This window comes from Balaenoptera ricei, chromosome 4 (assembly GCF_028023285.1).
Source record: "Balaenoptera ricei isolate mBalRic1 chromosome 4, mBalRic1.hap2, whole genome shotgun sequence".
NCBI classification, from domain to species: domain Eukaryota; kingdom Metazoa; phylum Chordata; class Mammalia; order Artiodactyla; family Balaenopteridae; genus Balaenoptera; species Balaenoptera ricei.
The window spans coordinates 126,941,476-126,962,655 of NC_082642.1; the positions used below are offsets into that span (position 1 = coordinate 126,941,476).

General features: G+C 33.9%; 1 protein-coding gene across 1 annotated transcript in view; it reads left to right on the top strand.

Moving 5' to 3' along the window:
• Positions 1 to 21,180, top strand: part of GBE1 (1,4-alpha-glucan branching enzyme 1) — a 281,420-nt gene that overhangs the window by 199,268 nt on the left and 60,972 nt on the right. The window contains exons 10-12 of the mRNA XM_059921363.1: positions 313 to 411; positions 5,918 to 6,028; positions 8,916 to 9,087. Coding sequence (XP_059777346.1) covers positions 313 to 411; positions 5,918 to 6,028; positions 8,916 to 9,087 — 382 coding nt within the window. The remainder of the gene's footprint in view (positions 1 to 312; positions 412 to 5,917; positions 6,029 to 8,915; positions 9,088 to 21,180) is intronic.

A 21,180-nucleotide genomic window follows, 5' to 3' on the forward strand; every position in this document is an offset into this window, starting at 1 on the left:
ATAGTACTCAGAAATTAGTGTAAGAAGCTATGTTTCAACAATAACACTTTTACTAGTTTTTGTTCTCTATGTGCTACTAAGGAAAAGAGATCAAATTTGTCCTGAAATGAAAAGCATTACACAAAATCTTACTGGGAAATGAGATACACTATCACAATTTTATCTACTTTTACAGTTATGCTACCAAAATACTCCACGAGTATTCACCCCTATTTATTGTTTGTATTCATTGGCCTGGATTTTACTGTCAGAAGAATATATAGTAAAAACTTGAGCAATCTGAACTGATAATGCTGATGCTCTTTATTTCAGGATGTATCAGGAATGCCAGCTCTGTGTTTTCCAATTTCCCAGGGAGGGGGTGGCTTTGACTATCGATTAGCCATGGCAATTCCAGATAAATGGATCCAGGTAAGGTTTCATGTAAATTTCTTTTTTTCCTGTGGATACTATGTATTATGTTGGTTTATTTATTATTTCTTTGATTTATTTCTTGGTTGTGATCATTAGTTACAGATATAATTGAAGTATTAAGTTCTCTCATTAGTGTGTTGCTTCTTGTGCTTTTTAATAAGGTGCCTCTCAAACTTCTAAAAGTTCTAATTTAAAGTATTCACACTTACATTATACAGGCACAGAGAAAATATGATTGATATAATGTTAGCTGTGTAAATGGAATTTTGCATTATCAATGCAGTTATATGAAAGTTCGGTGTTCTATATTTAAAACACATTAAACTTCATCAACGCATCCATTTCTGCCTGCAAATCATCAATTAATGTAGAAGTCACTCCTTAATTCCCAGTACTTGCTTCATAGTATGTTTTTTTTTCTCAACAGATTTGGATTTATCCATTCCTTCATTTAGCATTTAAAAGCCCTTACCATGTGTTAGGCACTAGGAATGAATAATTATACATGACACCTTGCATATAATTTCTAATACAATTTTATTAAATTTAATGATAGTTCAAGTAGTTTGGATTATATTTTGTTTCATTTTATGTTTGTCTAAAAGACTAAAGTTGTTACATAGATTTGATGTAGAACATTTCTGAGTGGCCAAGTCTGTAATCATAGGCTGAATATGTATAAGGAGTCAGATACGTATCAAATAATCATTGCTTTCTGATAAGCCCTTTAGTACAGACATGAACAGGTGCCATGAGATCACAACGGTGGAAGAGCTTAACTTTGCATAGAAAAAACATAAAGCCTACTCTGAAGGAAGTAGTTATTGTAATCATCTCTTAATTGTCTTTTCTGTATCCCTAGGCAATTTGGGCAGTGCACAGCTGTGACATTAAAACTCTACCAGCACAACTTCCGCTTCTCCATCTATAATGATTTCGTAAACATTGTCAGGTCGAAAAGCAAGGGTTTTACAGAGGCGATTAGACTTAGAAATCAAAGGAACAAACAAATGTGTGTTCCAACTTTAATCCCTGGGAAAGTTGCTTTGTATTTGTCACTTAAAAAAAATGCTGTGGTCTTCAAGTTTCTTACCTTAGTTGAAGGTTCTTTATCCACCCCCCATCTTTTATTATTTCTAATCTTCCACACAGACTTTTTTCCCCTCACAAGTGCCAAATCTTACTTTTTTTACTGAAAAGTCTTCATCAGTCTTTGGGCAAATTCAAGGATATTTCAAGGTGTACATTAACCTAGAATTATTTCCCAGTCAGTCATGGCTCACAGTAGGATATTTCCTTCTCTAAGCAATCATGTCAGGCTTTAAAAAAAATTTAACTTACTAAACATTTCAGTACCTTGTATGCTCAAGATACTGTACTATGCAGTACATCATATAAATAGAAAAAAGTGTATTGTCCTCTGTTTAGGATATGGCCATCTTGTCTTTGTAGATTGTAAAGCCTCTGAAGACAGATATCATCTCCTGTTTTATGTAATTATTTAACATCTTTTTTCATCACCAAAGTGGGAGCCTTAGTTAATAAGACAAGAGAGAGTTAAAATAATATTTTTAAAAAAACTCAGTGATTTTCCTCTCCTTTTATAATTTGTGCATTTAAAAATATTCCGTAAATGATTATCATCCCTTCAGATGTCAATAAAACACACAAGAGTATTGATAGAAATGACAACTATACTCAGAATGTATGTGTCATGCATTTTATCTACACATAGGGTATGCGTTAGATTAGAATGCTAGATTTCATTCATGTTTTTGTTGTTCAAAAGCAAATTATTTACCATTTTCTACTTGTAGAGTTCAAAATCAGTAGTTTGGGATATCATATTAGTTTAGTCATTTACTGAACAAATATTTGCCTATCTAAAATATGCCAAATTTGCTGTATCTTCTTTCATTTTATTTGATCATTTTTATTATCTAATAACTGAAGTGTTCATGTAAAGGTAATATAGGTATTTAATTGAATTCACTCATTTATTAATTCCACCAAATATTTATTGAGCATCTGGTATTTTTCATTATATATAGTTTTTTTAATTACACTTTTTATATTAAGATAATTGTAGATTTTCATGCAGTTGTAAGAAATAATACAGTGAGATCTGGTGAATTCTTAAACAGTATTCCCCAATGGTAACATCTTGCAAAGCTATAGTACAATATCACAACCAGGATAGTGACATGGACATAGTCAAGATATAGAACACTTCCACTACCACAAGTTTCCCAAATGTTGCCTTTATAACCACACCCACTTCCCTCTTCCCCCAGTCACTCCTTAACTTTTGACCACCACTAATCTGATCTCCATTTCTATAATTTTTTCATTTCAAGAATGTTATATAAATGGAATTATACAGTATGTAACCTTTTGGAATTGCCATTTTTCACTCAGTCGAATTCTCTGGGGATTTCATCCAGGTTCTTGCATGTATCAGTAGTCTATTCCTTTTCAACTTTTTTTTTTTTTAATTTTTATTGGAGTATAGTTGATTTACAATGTTGTGTTAGTTTCAGGTATACAGCAAAGTGAATCAGTTATATATATACATATATCCACTCTTTTCTTAGATTCGTTTCCCATATAGGCCATTACAGAGTACTGAGTAGAGCACCATGTGCTACACAGTAGGTTCTTATTAGTTATCTATTTTATATATAGTAGTGTGTATATGTCAATCCCAATTTCCCAATTTATCCCTCCCTCCCTCACTTATCCCCTGGTAACTGTAAGTTTGTTTTCTATATCTGTGACTCTACTTCAGTGTATTCCTTTTCATTGTTGAATGGTATTCCATGGCATGGATGTATCACAGTTTGTTTAATTATTCGTCCATTAAAAGACATCTAGATTGTTTCTAGGTTTTGGCTATTGTAAAGAAAGCTGCTATAAACATTTGTGTACAGATTTTTGTATGACCATAAATTTTCATTATTCTAGGATAAATGCCCAAAAGTACAATTACTGGGTCTTATAGTGGTTGGATGTTAATTTGTTAAAAAACTGCCAAAGTATTTTTCTGAGTAGCTGTACCATTTTACATTCCCACCAGCAACTTTGGTGAGATCCAATTTCTGTACATCATCGAACAATAGCATTTGCTATTGTACTATTTTTTATTTTAGTCATTCTAACAGGTGTGCAGAAATACCTCACTATGGGTTTAATTTGTCTTTCCTTAATGGCTTAGGATGATGAACATCTTTTCGTGTGCTAATTTGCCTTCTGTATATCCTCTTTGGTGAAATGTCTGTTCATGTCTTTTGACCATTTTCTAATGGGATCATTTATTTCCTGTGGAGTTTTGAGAGTTCTTTATATAGTCTAGATTCAGCTCTTTTGTGGGGTATGTGGTTGACAAATATTTTATCCCAGTCTTTGCTTGTCTTTTCATCCTCTTCATGTGGACTTGCACAGAACAAAAGTTCTTTGTTTCCTTTAAATTTGATGAAGGCCAATTTATCATTTTTTTTTTCCTTTTAGGGATCTCTTTTGGTGACAAGCCTAAGAATTCTTTGACTCGCCTATGTTTTCTATTAAACATTTTATAGTTTTACTTTTATATTTAAACCCATAGTCCATTTGAGTTAGTTTTTGTGCAGTCAACGTGTAAGGGTTTTTTTCTGTTTTTCTTTTGCCTATGGATGTCTAACTCATTCAGCATGATTTGTTGAAAAGTCCATTGAACATACTTCCATTGAATTGTTTTTACACAGTAGTCGAACTTAATTGGGCATATTTGTATAGGTCTATACATTAGTTTCAAATTGTTGCTGTATCTAAGTACCACAAACTTAGTGTCTTAAAATAACACAAATTTACTGTCACATAGTCACAAATCTGAAGTGGGTCTTACTAAGCTAAAATCAAGGCATTAGTAAGGGTGCATTCCTTCTGGAGGCTCTGTTTCCTTGACTTTTCTAGCTTCTAAAAGCCTGTAAAAGCATGGACCTGTATTCCTGTATTCCTTGGTCCATGGTCCCTTCCCCCATCCTCAAAGCCAACAGGGTAGCATCTTCAAATCTCTCTCTTACTCTGACAATTCAGGCATCTTTTAAGAAAGATGCCTGCAATTACATTCGGCCCATCCAGATAATCCAGGAATCTACCCATCTCAATGTCCTTAACTTCAACATATCTCTAAAGTCCTTTTTGCCATGTAAGGTGACATATTCACAGACTCTGGGTATTAGGATGTAAACACCTGTGGGTGGCCATTAGTCTGCCTAATACAGCCTGTCCTCTGGTGCTCAGTGATTCACAGTGCAATTACGCAGGATGGCTAAGCACCTCTGAATTCCACTGAGCCAAAAAAAAACATGCAAAGGAAGATACAAGCAAGCTGGAACCCCATTTCTTGTACCAAAATCTTCATTAATTTTCTATTGTTGTGTAACAAACTACCACAAATTTAGCAACTTAAAACATTACTGTTATTATCTCACAATTTCTTCTAAGGGCACCCATTGTATTCAAAGGTCCCTCCCACACTCCAGGTTAAGGATTATACAAAGATGTGACTCTGAGGGAGCCGGAATCATAAGGGCCATTTTAGAATTCTGCTTCTATCCGCGTGCTGTTGACACTTTTGGACAAGAGAAATGAACCCACTTAGAAAGAATGCATTGAGTAAAAGAACAGGCTATTTTTATGCTATTAACTCTGAGGAGCACCAGCTTTTATAGGATAGGCAGAGGAAGGGATTTTACAGGATGTCTAGAGTGGTGGCAAAACAAAACAAAACAATCAAGAGTTTTGCAATGGTAGACTAAGAAGGAAAGCATTTCATGGAAGGGGTAGGGTCAGCATTATCATCATGTACTGCAAGCATTTGCCTAAGAAAGAGCAATTACTGACCTAGGAGACAATCATAGTCTGAGATTTTGGCAAGGTCATTTGCACTGAAGGGGTGTTAGTGGAACAGAAGCCACACTGGAGACTGAATAGCAACTGAAGTGGAAACAAAAATGTGTGATCTGTTAAGATGATAATTATTTCATGATAATTAGGCTTTACACTTTGAAATAACAGTTGTTTTAATTTTTTTTTAAGAATGGAATGAGACATTATTCTTGCTAATTTTTTTTTTTCATTCAAACCTAAAAACATAGCAAGTATATCTCTACCTTGTGGAAGTTGCGGAAAGACATACTGCACAACAACACTTCACTGTGGTCATTAATCAAGAGGTAGCAGCTATTACAGAGGAAAAAGGTTACAAAAATCCTAAAATGCAGTGATCAAATCATCTGCAGAAAAACAAACACATGCACACACACACGCAAACCCACTGTCATTTGGATAGTCTGTATAAAAGCTGTGATTTCAGTAAAAGTTTTGACAAAGATATTTTTGCTCTGTGGCTGTGCTTATATCTGCATCTCAAATAATTTGGATTGATATGATGTATACCCTCAGACTGGGATTTAAAGTAAGGATGATAATGGTGTATTGGAATTATTTTTTGTCTTTTATTTAGTTACTTAAAGAATATAAAGATGAAGATTGGGATATGGGCAATATAGTGTATACACTCACAAACAGACGCTGCCTTGAAAAGTACATTGCTTATGCAGAGAGCCATGATCAGGTAAATAAATATGTGTATAAACCATTCTGTCTCTGTCTGTATTTATTAACATACCTAATTATAAACATATCACAGTACAAATTTCTATAGTTTAATACAGTTAATGTAATGTGTTATCTGTCTATTTTATGTGACAACTATTCATACTTGAAAAACATTTTAAAATTATTTTATAGATCCATAAATTCCAGCTTCAAAATGCAGTACCACTTTTACCCTGCCAAACTGTAATTAAATGATTGTGAATGACAGTTTCATGTGTTATCTTACATGTTTTCCTTTGTTGTCACGAGAGGAATGTTGGTGCTAATCCAGGTTAATTTTAATTTCCATTTTAGGTTTCCTTCTAAAGATTTTCTTTTATGCCTTTTCACAAGCTTTCATCATTTTTTCCCTCTGTCACTGAAATCTTTTGCTGATTGATCGCCCTGACCTCTGTCCCTCTTGATTTTAGTCCATCCTCCGTAATATAGTCCGAGGTATCTTCCAAAGGGCAAAGCTAATTTTGTCAACCCAGATCTTTTGGTTAAAGCTTCTCATTCACAGCCTGTCATATCCAGGCCCATGCCAAAGGTTATTCTCTGCTCAACCCTCCAAGAGTTCTATTCTTCAATACTGTTAAATTTCCACCCATTCCTGAGTAGGTCAACCTTGCTCCAGTCTTGTATTTTTCCCCACACACCTGCAAATGCCTACTTCCCCTGGGAAGCTCGTGTAAAGACCTAATGCCCTGGCTCAGATATATTCTCCCTGAAGCCTTCATCCAGGTGTATAGGGAAAAAATAGTTTCCCCATTCTTCACTTTCTCATCACATTTTAAGCAGAAAATTTGTTTCTGATACCTTTGTATTTCCAGCCTTAGCACTGTGCTACTCCTAGTAGTCACTCAATAAACATAAATAAATGCAGGAAAAGGCCATTTAGTTACATAAAGCCTATGAATCATCATAAACAACATAAAATGAACTCCTTATACATTAAAAAGACAGTAAAACTTTCTGAAATTATTTGCAGTATATGTATTCAGAAAATTAAAGTTAAAACAATAAGCTCCTCTGGTATTTCAGCAGAAATTGACAATTTAAGGTAGACAGTAGTTTTTCAGGTGTCTCCTTTAACTGTTAAGAAAGTATAAGTAGACCAGAGGTCAGCTGCCAAGGCCCATGGGCCAAATTCTGTCTGCTGCTTGTTTTTGTAAAGGTAATTGGAATACAGCCATGTTCATTCACTCACCTATTGTCTATGGCTGCTTTTGAGCCATAATGGTATGTTTAAGTAGTTGAGACTGAGGAAGGAGCCCACAATGCCTACACTATGTACTGTTTGGCCTGTACAGAAAGTTTGCTCACTCATAAAGTAGACATATATTAAGTTTTACGTCTTCCTAGTTGGGGCAGTACTTTCTTTTCAACTTAAATTGGCTGTGGAGCAGATCAAATAAATACCTATGAAGAAACCAGAACCAAAACATAACAAAATAAGAAATGAATAGTATTAATTTAAGGATGGAGGAATCTCTTGTCAAATACATAACAATATGAAAATTAAAATGCATGCATAAATTATATGTTTCTATTACAAACTCCTAGCAGTTGTAGCATGTTTTGAGCTCCCAATATATGTGTATTTTATATGAATGAATAAAAGAATAAATAAATGAGTGGAATAAACAAATTGAAGATGAAACTGGTAGGTTAATTTCATAATTTTTCTCCCCAAATGTACAGAAACAGTATGGATTTACCAATTATTTCATACTTTAAAGATCCACATAATTCTGCCTTGTATTACAAATTGTCAGGAATGTACAAAGAGATGCAAATTACCTAGTTCTTTCTATAAAAGCAAATGTATACTGAATTTTAAACCTGATAAAAAATTATAAATATGAATATATATGTGAAAATTGCTTAGAGATTAAAATAGGTTTATAAGTAAAAATATTTTTCTAAAAATGAAAATAATCGTACAGTAATAGGGTGAGGAGATTATGGTTTAGTCTCTATGTTTCACTATATATAATTTTTTGTCAATAAATAACACTTGGCATTAGTTAGCTATTTTTAACCGTAAATAATTCAGATTGTTAAGAGGCCTCTTCTGCTGCTCAGGGTGTTTCTGAGTTACCTGCCCCATTTGTCAACTATTATATTTTCATATAAAACAAACTAATTTTAGATTAGATGGCAAATATAATGAGAAAGCAAATTTTACATTTTAAGAAAAAGTTGTCAATTTGCTGCTGAAGGGGAGAGGGTCCATTGTAATATATTTATATACATATTTTATATATATAAATACATCTATATACATATAAATGCATATACATATAAATTACTTTTAGGAAACTCTTCCATTCTTTCAAAACAATAAAATCATGATATGCAAGATATTTTTTAAAATCTATTAGTATTCTAATAGTTTAATGTAAGATTATGGGATTATATGAAATCATGTATGTGAAACTTTTGAAAATTGTAAAGCACTATAGAATTTAAAGAATTCATTCAATTAAAAAATTCATTATTCAAATCCTAAAAAAAAGAAAAAATATCTGTTAGTATTCTCAACATTAAAATACATGTTTATTCTAACTTCAAAAAATGTGAAGCATCAGCTTATTATAACAAATATTCAGGTAGCTTATCATGAGCTTTTCACCAAGCTATTTTAAAAATGAAAGAAACAAAGATACATGAGATCTCTCATGTATTTCACCAGCTCACCTTCAGCATAGTGACTGTTGGAAAATACATGAAATTAATATTAATTCACACACCTCTTCTGCATTGTTTCCATTCTGTATAACTACATGTTATTCTAGTATAAATCACAGCTGCTTAGTACCTATTATTTGCATTTATCTCAGTGACTTTTATTTTTATAGGCACTCGTTGGGGATAAGTCTCTGGCATTTTGGTTGATGGATGCTGAAATGTATACCAACATGAGTGTTCTAACCCCGTTTACTCCAGTTATTGATCGTGGAATACAGCTTCATAAAATGATTCGACTCATTACTCATGCACTTGGCGGAGAAGGCTATCTCAATTTCATGGGTAAGTATGAGCTGAACATATATCCAATCTGTGTTTAAAATGTTAACTAATATTATATATGACATAAGTTATGTAGAATACTTTGGTTTGGTTGTTCAGGTTTAAAATAGAAAATTATAACTTTATTTCTTTAAATCACTGTCATGTGTAAACTGTAAAAATTAAATTACTTTAAGATGATTGTTATACTAATACATGATGCAAAAGTAATCTAATGGCTGGTATTTTATTTAATATTGTTGTCAATAAGTGGGGTGAACTTTTTTAAACAGAATTATTATTCTGAATTTAATCATTGAGTTTATTATTATAGTGTTTGTAATACATTGAACATAAGAAGGATATAATTGTCATGTCATAGCATATTGAGCTAATATTATTGGTCTTCTTTGAGGTAGTTGTATACCAGTATTCTTGTATTATAAATGTGGAAGCCAACGCCCAAGATATTGTGATGGACAAAAAAATATATTTGTTTTAAAAAATAGGAAAATATGAATATTCAAAGGTCATTGTTGTCTGAAGGATCTTGAATGATAAAATATAAAAATCAACTAATACCATCTTCAGTTCTATTTGGTCAACCATGACCATTTGAGTTTTAGGAAATTTCACCAGTTTTTAGGTTAGAGAGAGCTGGAAAGACTGGAAAATGCATATGGGAGACTGATATTTTTCTACAATAAAAGCTGTAGAGCTTCAGATTAATTCACTTCTATCTGAAAATTTTTATTAAAAAATCTCAGATTGGACTTTTAAAAGCCTCTATTGTTTGCTAACTTGAGATTAGGAAGCCAGACCCAATAAACCATACACCAGATTTCACCCGTACAACCTGTACCTTTCAGTGCATCCCTCTCCTCTCAGGATCACCAAAATTTGTTAATATTCCCAACCTGTCAGGAAGTGGCCCTTATGACCGGTGAGACTGCACTTTGTCTTTCAGGCACCAGGCTGGGCTTCCTGGGTGGACTTTGCAGGCATTGTATTCATAAGTAAAGCCGGCCTCAGTTCCTAAAAGGCAACTAGTCCTCCTTCACACAATGAACATCATTCACGAGTATGGCTTTTCCAGTAAGGCCTTAGTCGCACAGTTTATTCAATTATATCTTGATGAAAAGGTGGAGTCAATGAACTTAGGTAAACAACTATGTCACCATGTAAAGTGAGAGATTTTTTAATGTTTTATTTCATTTACAAAAGCAGGGTTTATTAAATTGTTGCAGTGTATATAGATAGATTAAAAAGAAAATGAAAGAGCTTCCTTATATATGTGGAAACTAAAACAACTTTCCTGTTAGAGAAATAAAATCAAATAAGACCTCTGATTTCATGCTGTTAGTCCTGTCATTAATTCTTGAAGCCCACTGCATCTGAGAATTCTAGTAATCCTGACTTAGTTTACTGCTTTAGTCTGGAAGTTGTGTAAGCAGTATCAGCTCAGAAGCCTATAGCAAAGAGTTGGGAGTGTCAGTAGTTTGAGGTACCTGATAGAGTCCTTTTCCTGAGACTGTCCTTTGTTGAAGACAGTTCTAGCCTGTAGCATACAACAGAGCATCAGAGTAAAACAAAACTATCTGCAGATGACAGAGAATTAATGGCCCTAGTTAATTTAATATTGATAACTTTCAGATTAAAAAAGGTCTGATGAAAGTTCATAATGAGAACTGTTTCTTGAGTCTTGGTCAATATTTTCCCTGAGGGTAAAAATGGATCATGGACAGCTAAGATCTTAACAAATCTCCAGTAACTTCATAAATTTTGTGAAATGTTTATATTAATATAATCTTAACTGTATATATTCAGCCTGAGGATGGCTAAAATGCTATTCTGTTTTGGAAACTCTTCCCATGGAACTTTCGATAGTAACACAACTAAATAAACATAATTATTTCTAGCATCTCTCTATAAGGTCTGTAAATTGACCATATTTGTGGTATCAAATATAATTTTGAAATTATTATTTGATACAGGACTCAAAGATCTTTTGAAGTTTTCTTCTTACATTTGTCCTTCAAATGGCTTATAATGTTTAACTCCAATATATAGCACTTTTTAAAAATTGCTTCTGTCTCAATGTCTTTTCTAAATCTAGCATTTCTCTACTAACTTTGAAACCAGTAATCTCCAAAGTCTCTATAATTTCTGATTATTGATGTTGTTTTATGAAATTTGATATTTCCCCGTGAGCTATCATGACTTTAAATATTTTTTTCCACTTTCTGATCATGGCACTCTCCTGCTGAATGGCTTCAATGGCTGCAGTGTCCTCCAGCTGACCTCTAAGCCTTGCATGAATGGTCTCCCATGGGTCTCCCCGTTGATGGCTCTGCTCCAGTCAAGCAAGCCTTCTCTCAGTTCACTGAATGTACCAACTTCCTTCCACTGTGAATTCTGTATATTTTTCTGTTCTCCCCTCTTGAAATCACTCTACTCAGATCCCCCCTGCCATACCTGACAAAATCCTTCATTTACAAATCTTTTTTCCTTAGGGAAGTCTTTTCTAAAGCCTCAAACTTCACTAGTTTTACCTATTATACATTTTTATATTACCCTATACCTACCTTTTGTGGCACATAACAAAATTACATTTTAAAAAACTATTAAATATATAGCTGCCTTGATACATTTAAAACTGAATGAAAATAGGGGTCATCTGTATCTTATTCACTATTATATCTTCATGAACTAGTAGCAATTAGCACAGTATCTAGCACATCACAAGACTCACATTTTTCTGAAAAAGGATATTTTATATATTTATATATATACGTATATGCATATATATAATTACCTTGTAGTTATTTTTAGCAGTAGTTCATTAGCTGCAATCACCAGTTGTAGTTTTAAGGAAAGTTACTTTTTTTTCAAGTGGCATGTAAGAAATTAATGTTTAAAAAGATCAATTTAAGAAGTTCAAGACTGAGGAGCAATCTGGTTGTTTACTCATGTTTTAGGCATTTTAAAACTTACTAGCTTTCTGGAATTTTATTTCCCTCTATTAGAGAAAGAATGATTTAAAAGAAGTAAGAAAACAACTTACTTTTGCAGTTTTTCATTTAAATCTATTTACCTAAATTCATCAGGCATTTAGATACGTGTTCTGTTTATCAAAAATAATTAAGATCAATATGAATTCTCTCACAATGATACCAGTTTGGCTGATTTGTTTTATTTTATTTGTTTTTGTCTTATATACTCGTAATTTTGAGTTTAAAAAAATTCTTTCACTCTGGTTAAAGCCAGGGGAATATTTGCTATGATTTTTTTTTTTTTAATTTGCTAGGTTATTTTAATGATTATGAATAAATAGGTTTATATTTCCTATTCTTCCATCATATCATCATGTGAAAGAATCAAATATAGAAGAGGAGAGCAGGGATAGTTAAATTATTTTTATATTTTTATACCATTGATCATAAGAGAGTTATAATAAATATTAATAAAAGTAAATTTATATTGACATAGCATGCTATATTTTCTAAAACATTTTCAGATGCCTCATCTAACTCAATCTTCATAAATTTTTTTTTTTTTATACTGTCTGGCTTGCAAAGAAACATGGGGTGAAAGAAGAATATTCAGGTACCTAGGTAGATGTTCCAAGTCCCATTTTACTAAAGCTACAACTCAGAGAGGAAAAGGGACACACCTTGTACAGCTAGAAAATGACAGCAGCTGATTGTCTTTTTCTTCTATTTACAATGTGAAAAAATTAGAAGTGAAAATTATTATTAGATCAGTGTATAGATTAGCTACCAAAATATGGTCAATAAATATCTTTTAGAGAAAAGGTAGAGCATAGTGGTTAAGAAAATGACCTCGATGGGAATCCAAGCTTAGCTGTGTGAGCTGGGTAAGGGGCATTATTACTCTGTGCCTTTGTTTGCTCAGTGGTAGAGTGGAGTAGTGCCTGCCTCAGAGGATTGTTTTCAGGGTGAAATGATTTAATACGTACACAAGACTTAGAATATTGCCAGGCACATAACTCATAGTTAATGTTTATTTAAATTTAATTTAACTTTAAGTTAAATTTACTATTACTATTTTTAATATTACTAGCTATTCCATTGAATATATGGGTCCTAAACGCTGACGTTTCAATTCCATCCAAGAGTGTTTCTTTAGAATCTTATCTGATGGTATATTGTTTAACGTAAAAGTTTCTTGAAATATTTAAGTCATTTCCTCTTGAAAACATCAGTAAAGGTAGTAATTCTTTGTTAAAAATCAAATGACATTTTCCTAGGTGGTATTATGTGGTTAATTATACAGAAATTAAGCCATTTCTGTAGTAAATCTCACTAAGAGTTAAGATTACTTTTTTTGTTTTTAATTCATAGTGATATCTGCTGAATGCTGATGCTAAAACATCTTACTTAACTTTCATGTATGAAGAGGTGTGATGTTTGCCTTGATGCTCATTTCTAGGATAAGCTAATATGATATTAATCAGTTAACATTTATTATATATTATATGGTATCTGTGTATGAGTGTGTGTGAGCACTGTATAAAACTTAATATGTTTTTCTGGCCTACCTGTGCCCAGATTTATTTTACACAGAAAGAGGGAGGAAGGGAGGGAGCGAGAGAGAGAGAGAGAGAGAGAGAGGTAGATTGATATAAAGCAACTTCAGTTTAAAAAGTTAGTGAATTTGACATATATATCAATTTAAACTATACACTTAATATATTTATAACACATTCTAGAATGTGTTTTAACACAATTTATAACATTCCTTCATGCTTCAGACATTTATATGTATCTACTATGTACCAGGTATTGCTAAGTGGTGGATATTCCTGGGTGAAAAAGAGTTCTTGCCCTCAAGGTCTCAAAACCCAAAAGGGGATCCAGACAAGTATCTCTGACCTAGTACATTCACTAGATACAGTGATAGAGATAAGCAGAGAATGTCATGTAAATATGTAGGAAACTGGGTTAAGAGATTAGATTGTTGGTGGAATTTATGAGCTGCTTCAGCCAGGCAAACATAGAAAAATAGAAAGGCACAAGAAAGCCATGTGACAAACTTAGGGGAAGTCTAAGAAGGAGTAGGACTGAAGCAATGGAGTGAGATTAAAGTCAGTTGGGAATATTAAACTTCAAATAAATGAAAAAACTGGGGCCTGAAGAAATCAATTTAGAGATCATTCATTGATTGGCAAGTTTAATGAAAAAATGTGGTTTTCAATCCCTTTAAAACAGCATGAATTCTTCAGTAAGAAACGCCTGGTATTGACTGATGGTTTACTAGCTTTATGGTTTTTTTTTTTTTATCTATTTGTAATATAACTAAAAGGAGACAGATTAGAAAAATAAGGCATGTGATTATTGATGATCTATGTGGATATGTCTATGCTATTTTTATAATCAGTGGTTATTTAATGTTTGTTGGTTAAAAATAAATATAGAATGAAAAACATCTGCTTTACACATAGGATGACCTCAGTGAATATATGTTGCAGGCATACCTTGTTTCACTGTGCTTCGCTTTATTGTACTTCACAGATATTGTGTTTTTTACAAATTGAAGGTTTGTGGCAACCTTGCGTTGAGCAAGTCTATGGGCACAAGTTTTCCAACAGCGTTTGCTCACTTCCTGTATCTATCCCATTTTCGTAGTTCTTGTAGCATTTCAAACTTTTTCTTTATTATTATATTTGTTCTGGTGATCTGTGATCAGTGCTCTTTTTTTAATTGAAGTATAGTTGATTTACAGTATTATATTAGTTTCAGGTGTATAACATAGTGATTCAATATTTTTACAGATTATACTCCATTTAAACTTATTACAAAATAATGGCTATATTTCCCTGAGCTGTACAATATATCCTTGTAGCTTATTTATTTTATACGTAGTAGTTTGTATCTCTTAATCTCCTACCCTTATTTTGCCCCCCCCCCCCACTTCCATTTCCCCACTGGTAACCACTAATTTATGAGTCTGTTTCTGTTTTTTTATATTCATTTGTTGGTTTCATTTTTTAGATTCCATATATAAGTGATAACAGACTATTTGTCTTTCTCTGTCTGACATTTCACTAAGCATAATACCTTCTAGGTCCATTCACATTGTTGCAAATGGCAGAATTTCATTCTTTTTTATGTCTGACTAATATTCCATTGTGTGTGTGTATATATATTTTTTGTATCACATTTTCTTTATCCATTCATCTGTTGATGGACACTAAGGTTGCTTCCATATCTTGGCTGTTATAAACAATGCTGCTATGAACATTGGGGTGCATGTTATCTTTTTGAATTAGTGTTTTCATTTTCTTCAGATATATTCTCAGAATTGGAATTGCTGGATTGTATGGTAGTTCTATTTTTAGTTTTCTGAGGAACCTCCATACTGTTTTCCATAGTGGCTTCACCAATTTACATCCCCACCAGCAGTGTACTAGGGTTCCCTTTTCTCCACATCCTCTCCAACATTGGTTATTTGTAGACTTTTTGATGATAGCCATTCTGACAGGTGTTTGATGATATCTCATTGTGGTTTTGATTTGCTTTAATGTTACTACTACAGCTTGCCAAAGGTTCAGATGATGGTTAGCACTTTTTAGCAATACACTACTTTTTAAATTAAGATATGTACATTATTTTTAGAAATAATGCTATTACTATAGACTATAGTATAGTGTAAATGTAACTTTTATATGCACTGAGAAACCAAACAATTTGTGTGACTCACTATATTGCAATATTCACATTATTGAGGTAGTCTGGAACTGAACCCACAGTGTTTCCTCGCTATGCCTATACCTGTATGTAGATAAACTGCTAAAGCAATTCAAAGAAGAAGAAACTGTGGTTAATGATATATTTTGCCCCGTTTTCTGGTGGTTCTCTGGTTATCTTGAAGTGCTACCTTTTCCTAACCCAGCTTACTGAGGCAGAGGGAGTAGTCGCATGGCCTTGTCATGTGACTTGTCAGGAACTGCTATAGAGAGGTGTGGCCAGGCAGGCAAATGGGCTACTATGTCCAGTAATTGTGTACTGGGAAAAAAACACCAGTACTGATGCTGCAGTATTAATTCCAGATACAGTTGACCCTTGAAAAATGCAATTTTGAACCGCAAGTGTCCACTCATACATGAATATTTTTCAATATTTAGTACTACAGTACTACAAACTAAGTGGTTGGTTGGATCTACAGATGTGGAGGCACTAAGCATATGGAGGGCCAACTGTAAGTTACTAGTGGATAAACCTTGTCATTTTTCAAGAGTCAACTGAAATACCAAAATAATGCATTGATGGTATTCTTTATTAAAGACTGCTTAGAATTCTAGAAAAAGAGAAGAACCTAAGTATTTAATTCATTTAAAATATAAACATGTACATATTTTAAAATATCAAGTAAAGTATAAATTAAAATCTAAGTATTAAGCACATATCTTGCTGATTTAAAATATTAGCAGACATATGTAATCTTAAGAATCAGCTATCCAAACAAAATGGTGAAAATTTAATCTCAAATTTAAAAACTAAATAATATTATTTAATCATTTTTAAAGATTTGAATTACAAAAATAACGTGAATTTAAGTGTTGTCATCATCGAGTTAGTTCCAAGTCAGTTTCTGTGAAAAATTTTCTGGCTCTTCAGAAAGCTCTTTGTAATCCTATCCTAGACTGGGCAATGGTAGGAGAAGGTTACATTGGACAGCTAACTCCAAATATTTTCATTTTCATGTAACCAAGTGTCTTATAACTTGAAGACAATCTTTTTAAGCAACTTGACTTCATTTTCTTGAGTTTCATCACATATAGACAGAGATTCAGATGCAGAGTGATCTGAATCACTTTCAGTACTGTCATGTTCATGTTCCACTTGTTCAGAAAGCCTTTGAACTAAAGTAAGAATCATTCTTGCAACAGAAGCTTTGCTTTCCCGGTTACCACTTTCTTTTTCCTCCTGGGGACTCTATGTTATAGAATACCATTTTCTTTTTTTTTTTTTTTTTTAATTTTTTATTTATTATTTATTTATTATTTTTATTTTTGGCTGTGTTGGGTCTTCGTTTCTGTGTGAGGACTTTCTCCAGTTGCGGCGAGTGGGGGCCACTCTTCATCGCGGTGCGCGGGCCTCTCACTATCGCGGCCTCTCTTGTTGCGGAGCAGAGGCTCCAGACGCTCAGGCTCAGTAGTTGTGGCTCACGGGCCCAGTTGCTCCGGGGCATGTGGGATCTTCCCAGACCAGGGCTCGAACCTGTGTCCCCTGCATTGGCAGGCAGATTCTCAACCACTGCGCCACCAGGGAAGCCCAGAATACCATTTTCTAAATGAGTACACCTTCATTCCATTAGCAATTTTAATGCTGCATGTAACTCTCTAGGTTTATCTCAAAACATAAGTGATTCCAATTTCTCATTTAAAAAGTACTGAACTAGCAGGGTTAAAATCAACAAAACTAACAATGTGTCACTACTATAATATGGCATGGTAGTCCAGAAAACTGAAAACTCATGTTGTAATCATAAAATACATATTCCCCATGACATCAGCTGTTACTGAATAAAACTAAAATGTTAGAAATAATCTGGAATCATTGGGACTCATTGATTTATTCCCTCATTTATTTATTCACTCATTCAGCTAAACCAATTGTTTTCATGTCAATTTCTGGATGTAAGTAGAGTTGTGTGAAGGCAAAGAAGTTCATGCTTGATAGCTTTTATATTATCAGTGAAGTCATCATTTGAGAGTAGAAGGAGTAAGAGACTTTTGAGAAAAAAAGTAGAAGTATGAAATAGATATCTTCAGACGTGAAAATACTAGAGAACTGTAGTAGGATATCTAGGTAATACTGAATGCTCATTTGAGGTTTGTAATCAAGATTATAAGCCAAATCAACCTCTTTGTTGTGTGACTTTTTTTTTTTTTTTTCCTAGCAGGCCATGGTTGATCAAGGGTTGGAATTTTGTCAGGCATCTGTCAAAAGAGGGAAGGGTTTTGAAAGTATCAGAAAATAGCTGATATTATAGAGAACCCATAAATCACTGATTCTCAAAATTACACACTGGAATGACCTGGAGAGTTTCAAAAAATACTAGAAATTGTGATTGAATTGGCCTTGGCTATAGCCTGGGCTTTGAAATTTTTTAAAGATTCCTTAAGGCTAGGAAGTAAAGAGAGAATTCCAAGAGGATGTAAGAGATATAGGAAAGTTCTCTGGTTCTAGAACAGAAATCATAGAGGGCACAGTACAAGGAAGGGAAGTTGGGACAGATGATGGGTATGTGGTGAGTCCAGCTGTCAGTGAAGGGCCAATGAAGGACCAGGAGGCTGGACTTGGACTTCCCATAGCAAACAAGGCAAACAGGAATGGGGCTGCTTCTGGAGTTTTCCTGGTTGGTATTGAGAAGCTTTCTCAAATAGATTTTTATCAACAGATAAAATTTAAAGGAGAAGCCTTTTCTACTATTCTTATATTGTTTTCTCTATTTATAAACAAACTAAGATCATGACAATGGAGTAAACCGTTTTTTATTAACAGTGTGGTCATCTGGTATGCGTACATCTGTTTTTATTACTTTCTTGTTTAGGAATCTCATTACCATGATGTTTTCCTAGTTTCTGTAATGAGTGGTACCTGCAGAGAAAGAGGCATAATTACAAACTGGCAATTTTCTCTCTCAGCAGTATTATGAAATTTCCATTACTAAATTTGAAGGATTTTCTCAATATGATTATATTGTATTTTGACATTTGAAATTCTGTGGGACATTCTTTAATGAATATGTTACATTCTCCCTGAAGCCACAGGGAAAGTTGGATGGATTTTGTGTCAGTCTGCATTTAGTGATAGCTACATTATACTTCAGTGTAAAATGTGTGATCCTACTTCACATCTTCCATCTGTGATTGTTTAGTGTCAAACTTGTAAATTCTTCTTTTTTCTGATAGATAGGAATACAATAAAAATTTAAATGTCTTCCTGCTAAGTGCTGGAATTGAAGCAGTTATAAGAGGACAAAATACACTCTGCCGAACAGTAGGAGTGCTGATTTTTGGCATTTTCTCTTAGCTTGTTGAGGCAAGTTTACTGAATGTGACACAGCTAGGAGAAGTCTGTAAAACTGAGCTGTGAAAAACTGCAAAATTCTCAATATGAGCAGCTGTAAATGGCTTGAAGCCCTGTTAAAATGCTCAGAGACACAAATAGAATCTATTTTAAATGGCATAGACTTAAAAGTAATGGCCCTGATTTGATTCACAGCACACTGATAACCAATTTTGGCTGGCATTTAATGAGAACTTACCATGAGTACAGCATGGGGCTAAGAAGAAAGTACTGCTGCAGTTACCTGGGGGTCTTTAAAATACTGAACCCTGAGCCTCATCAACCTTTCACGCCAGAGTCAGCGATCGTGAGGCTGTGGCACTAGTGGTTTTTAAAAAAATCTCACAAAGTGATTTTAATTTGTGGAGATATAACATAGAGATCCACTGATGGGGAGGAAATGCAAAAATGAAAGTTGGGCGAAAGACAGATCCAGACTGTGCTGGGATCACTGGAGGCTAGCTGAGGGACTCGCCTGTCCCTTTCCCGACATGATTTAAATACCCCGCTCAGTACCAGAAGTGTTCTTTCTGACAGGTTAATTTTCACACAAGAACCTTCAAATCCTTGCTGACGATTATAACCTGGGAGAAGAGTCACTTTAGAGAAGTTCATCTTAACCTAGTGAAGAATGTTTCTGATGCAATTTATCCACATTTTTCTCTAGCCCACTCACATTGTTCAAGTTGAATACATCACACCCTTTACACATAGGAAAAGGGTCTACTAGTAATCTGGATGTTGAGAGGAAAACAGAAGCAATTGAACCTATGTGTCCTTAATTCTCCCTGCCTTGATCTTAGGGTAGGATATCTGTATAAGTCCCTGCATTGCTTCTTTTGGGGTCTCTGTGGTTGTCAGTGGTGTTATTGGGTGTGGTGTAAATGATTCTCCCTAAACTACTGTTCAGCTGGGCTAACCTCCTACTGAAGTTCCAAAGAAATGGTTAAAGCAATAAGATGAGACCCACTGCAGGACCCCAGTCTTTATCCATCTAAGCAAGGTCTGCTGCTCTCTGGTCATTTGCCTCTAAGCCTTTTACACCAGAAAGAAGAATTTTTTTTCTCTCTGGTTTATTGCTCTAAAACTGCATCAGAAAGTAGAGATATTAATTATTACCGTTGGTTCAAATGTTTATTTCATTAGAGAGGCTTGCTGGGAAAATAAGATTGTTCTTCTGTGCAGAACATGCTAACCAATGGAATATTATTCCTCATGTGTTACGGATTTTTAGCCAAAACTTACCATCTAGGGCACTGACTTTTCTCCTGGAGAAGGTATATGATCATATCTTTATAAAGAAAGAAAATTCCCACATATGGGAGACACTTATTTTTCTTTTCATCTCTCTCCTCAAGGCGAGATAATCACAAATAGGAGGTTCAACACGTAGGCTGCACGGCAGATTTCCTAATGTAACAAAACAATAAAGTGGGCCTGGACCTTAAAATAAGTCCCAGTGAAAAGAACACAATTTTTTTCTAAAGTTAGTATCTGAATTCTTTGCTCTTAGGCTACTACACACCCAAAAACACACACACAAACACACACTGTATGTATACTGTGTGTGTATATGTATGTGTATGTTTGCATTATAACATTGAATGAACTCACTATCCACATAGCCCTGGGTTAAAAGTTCAGTATATAAACTTCTCTAGCTCCATTGTTGAGTTGTAGATGGTTGAGTTTGCAGAATGGAGGAACTATATAATTTAACATTATTTAGAAACATAGAAATTTCATCAAACCTTCTTTATTACTTTGTTACCTAGCATTTTAAAAGAACTCCAAAGCCTCACTTTATGAGCTTCAGTGCCCCAGAGAAGAATCCTCTAAATTCAGGGAGGCAGCTAGGTCCAGGATCCTCTGTCAAATTGCTCATCTTCCTAAGAAGGGAAAAAATAGGGTACTATCCTAGGACAGTGAGTAAAGATAAATTAATATATAATGGACATCATACCTAGCCCTGGATTCCTAATTTAGAGTTATATCTTTAACTAAGCCTCCCCCTGAT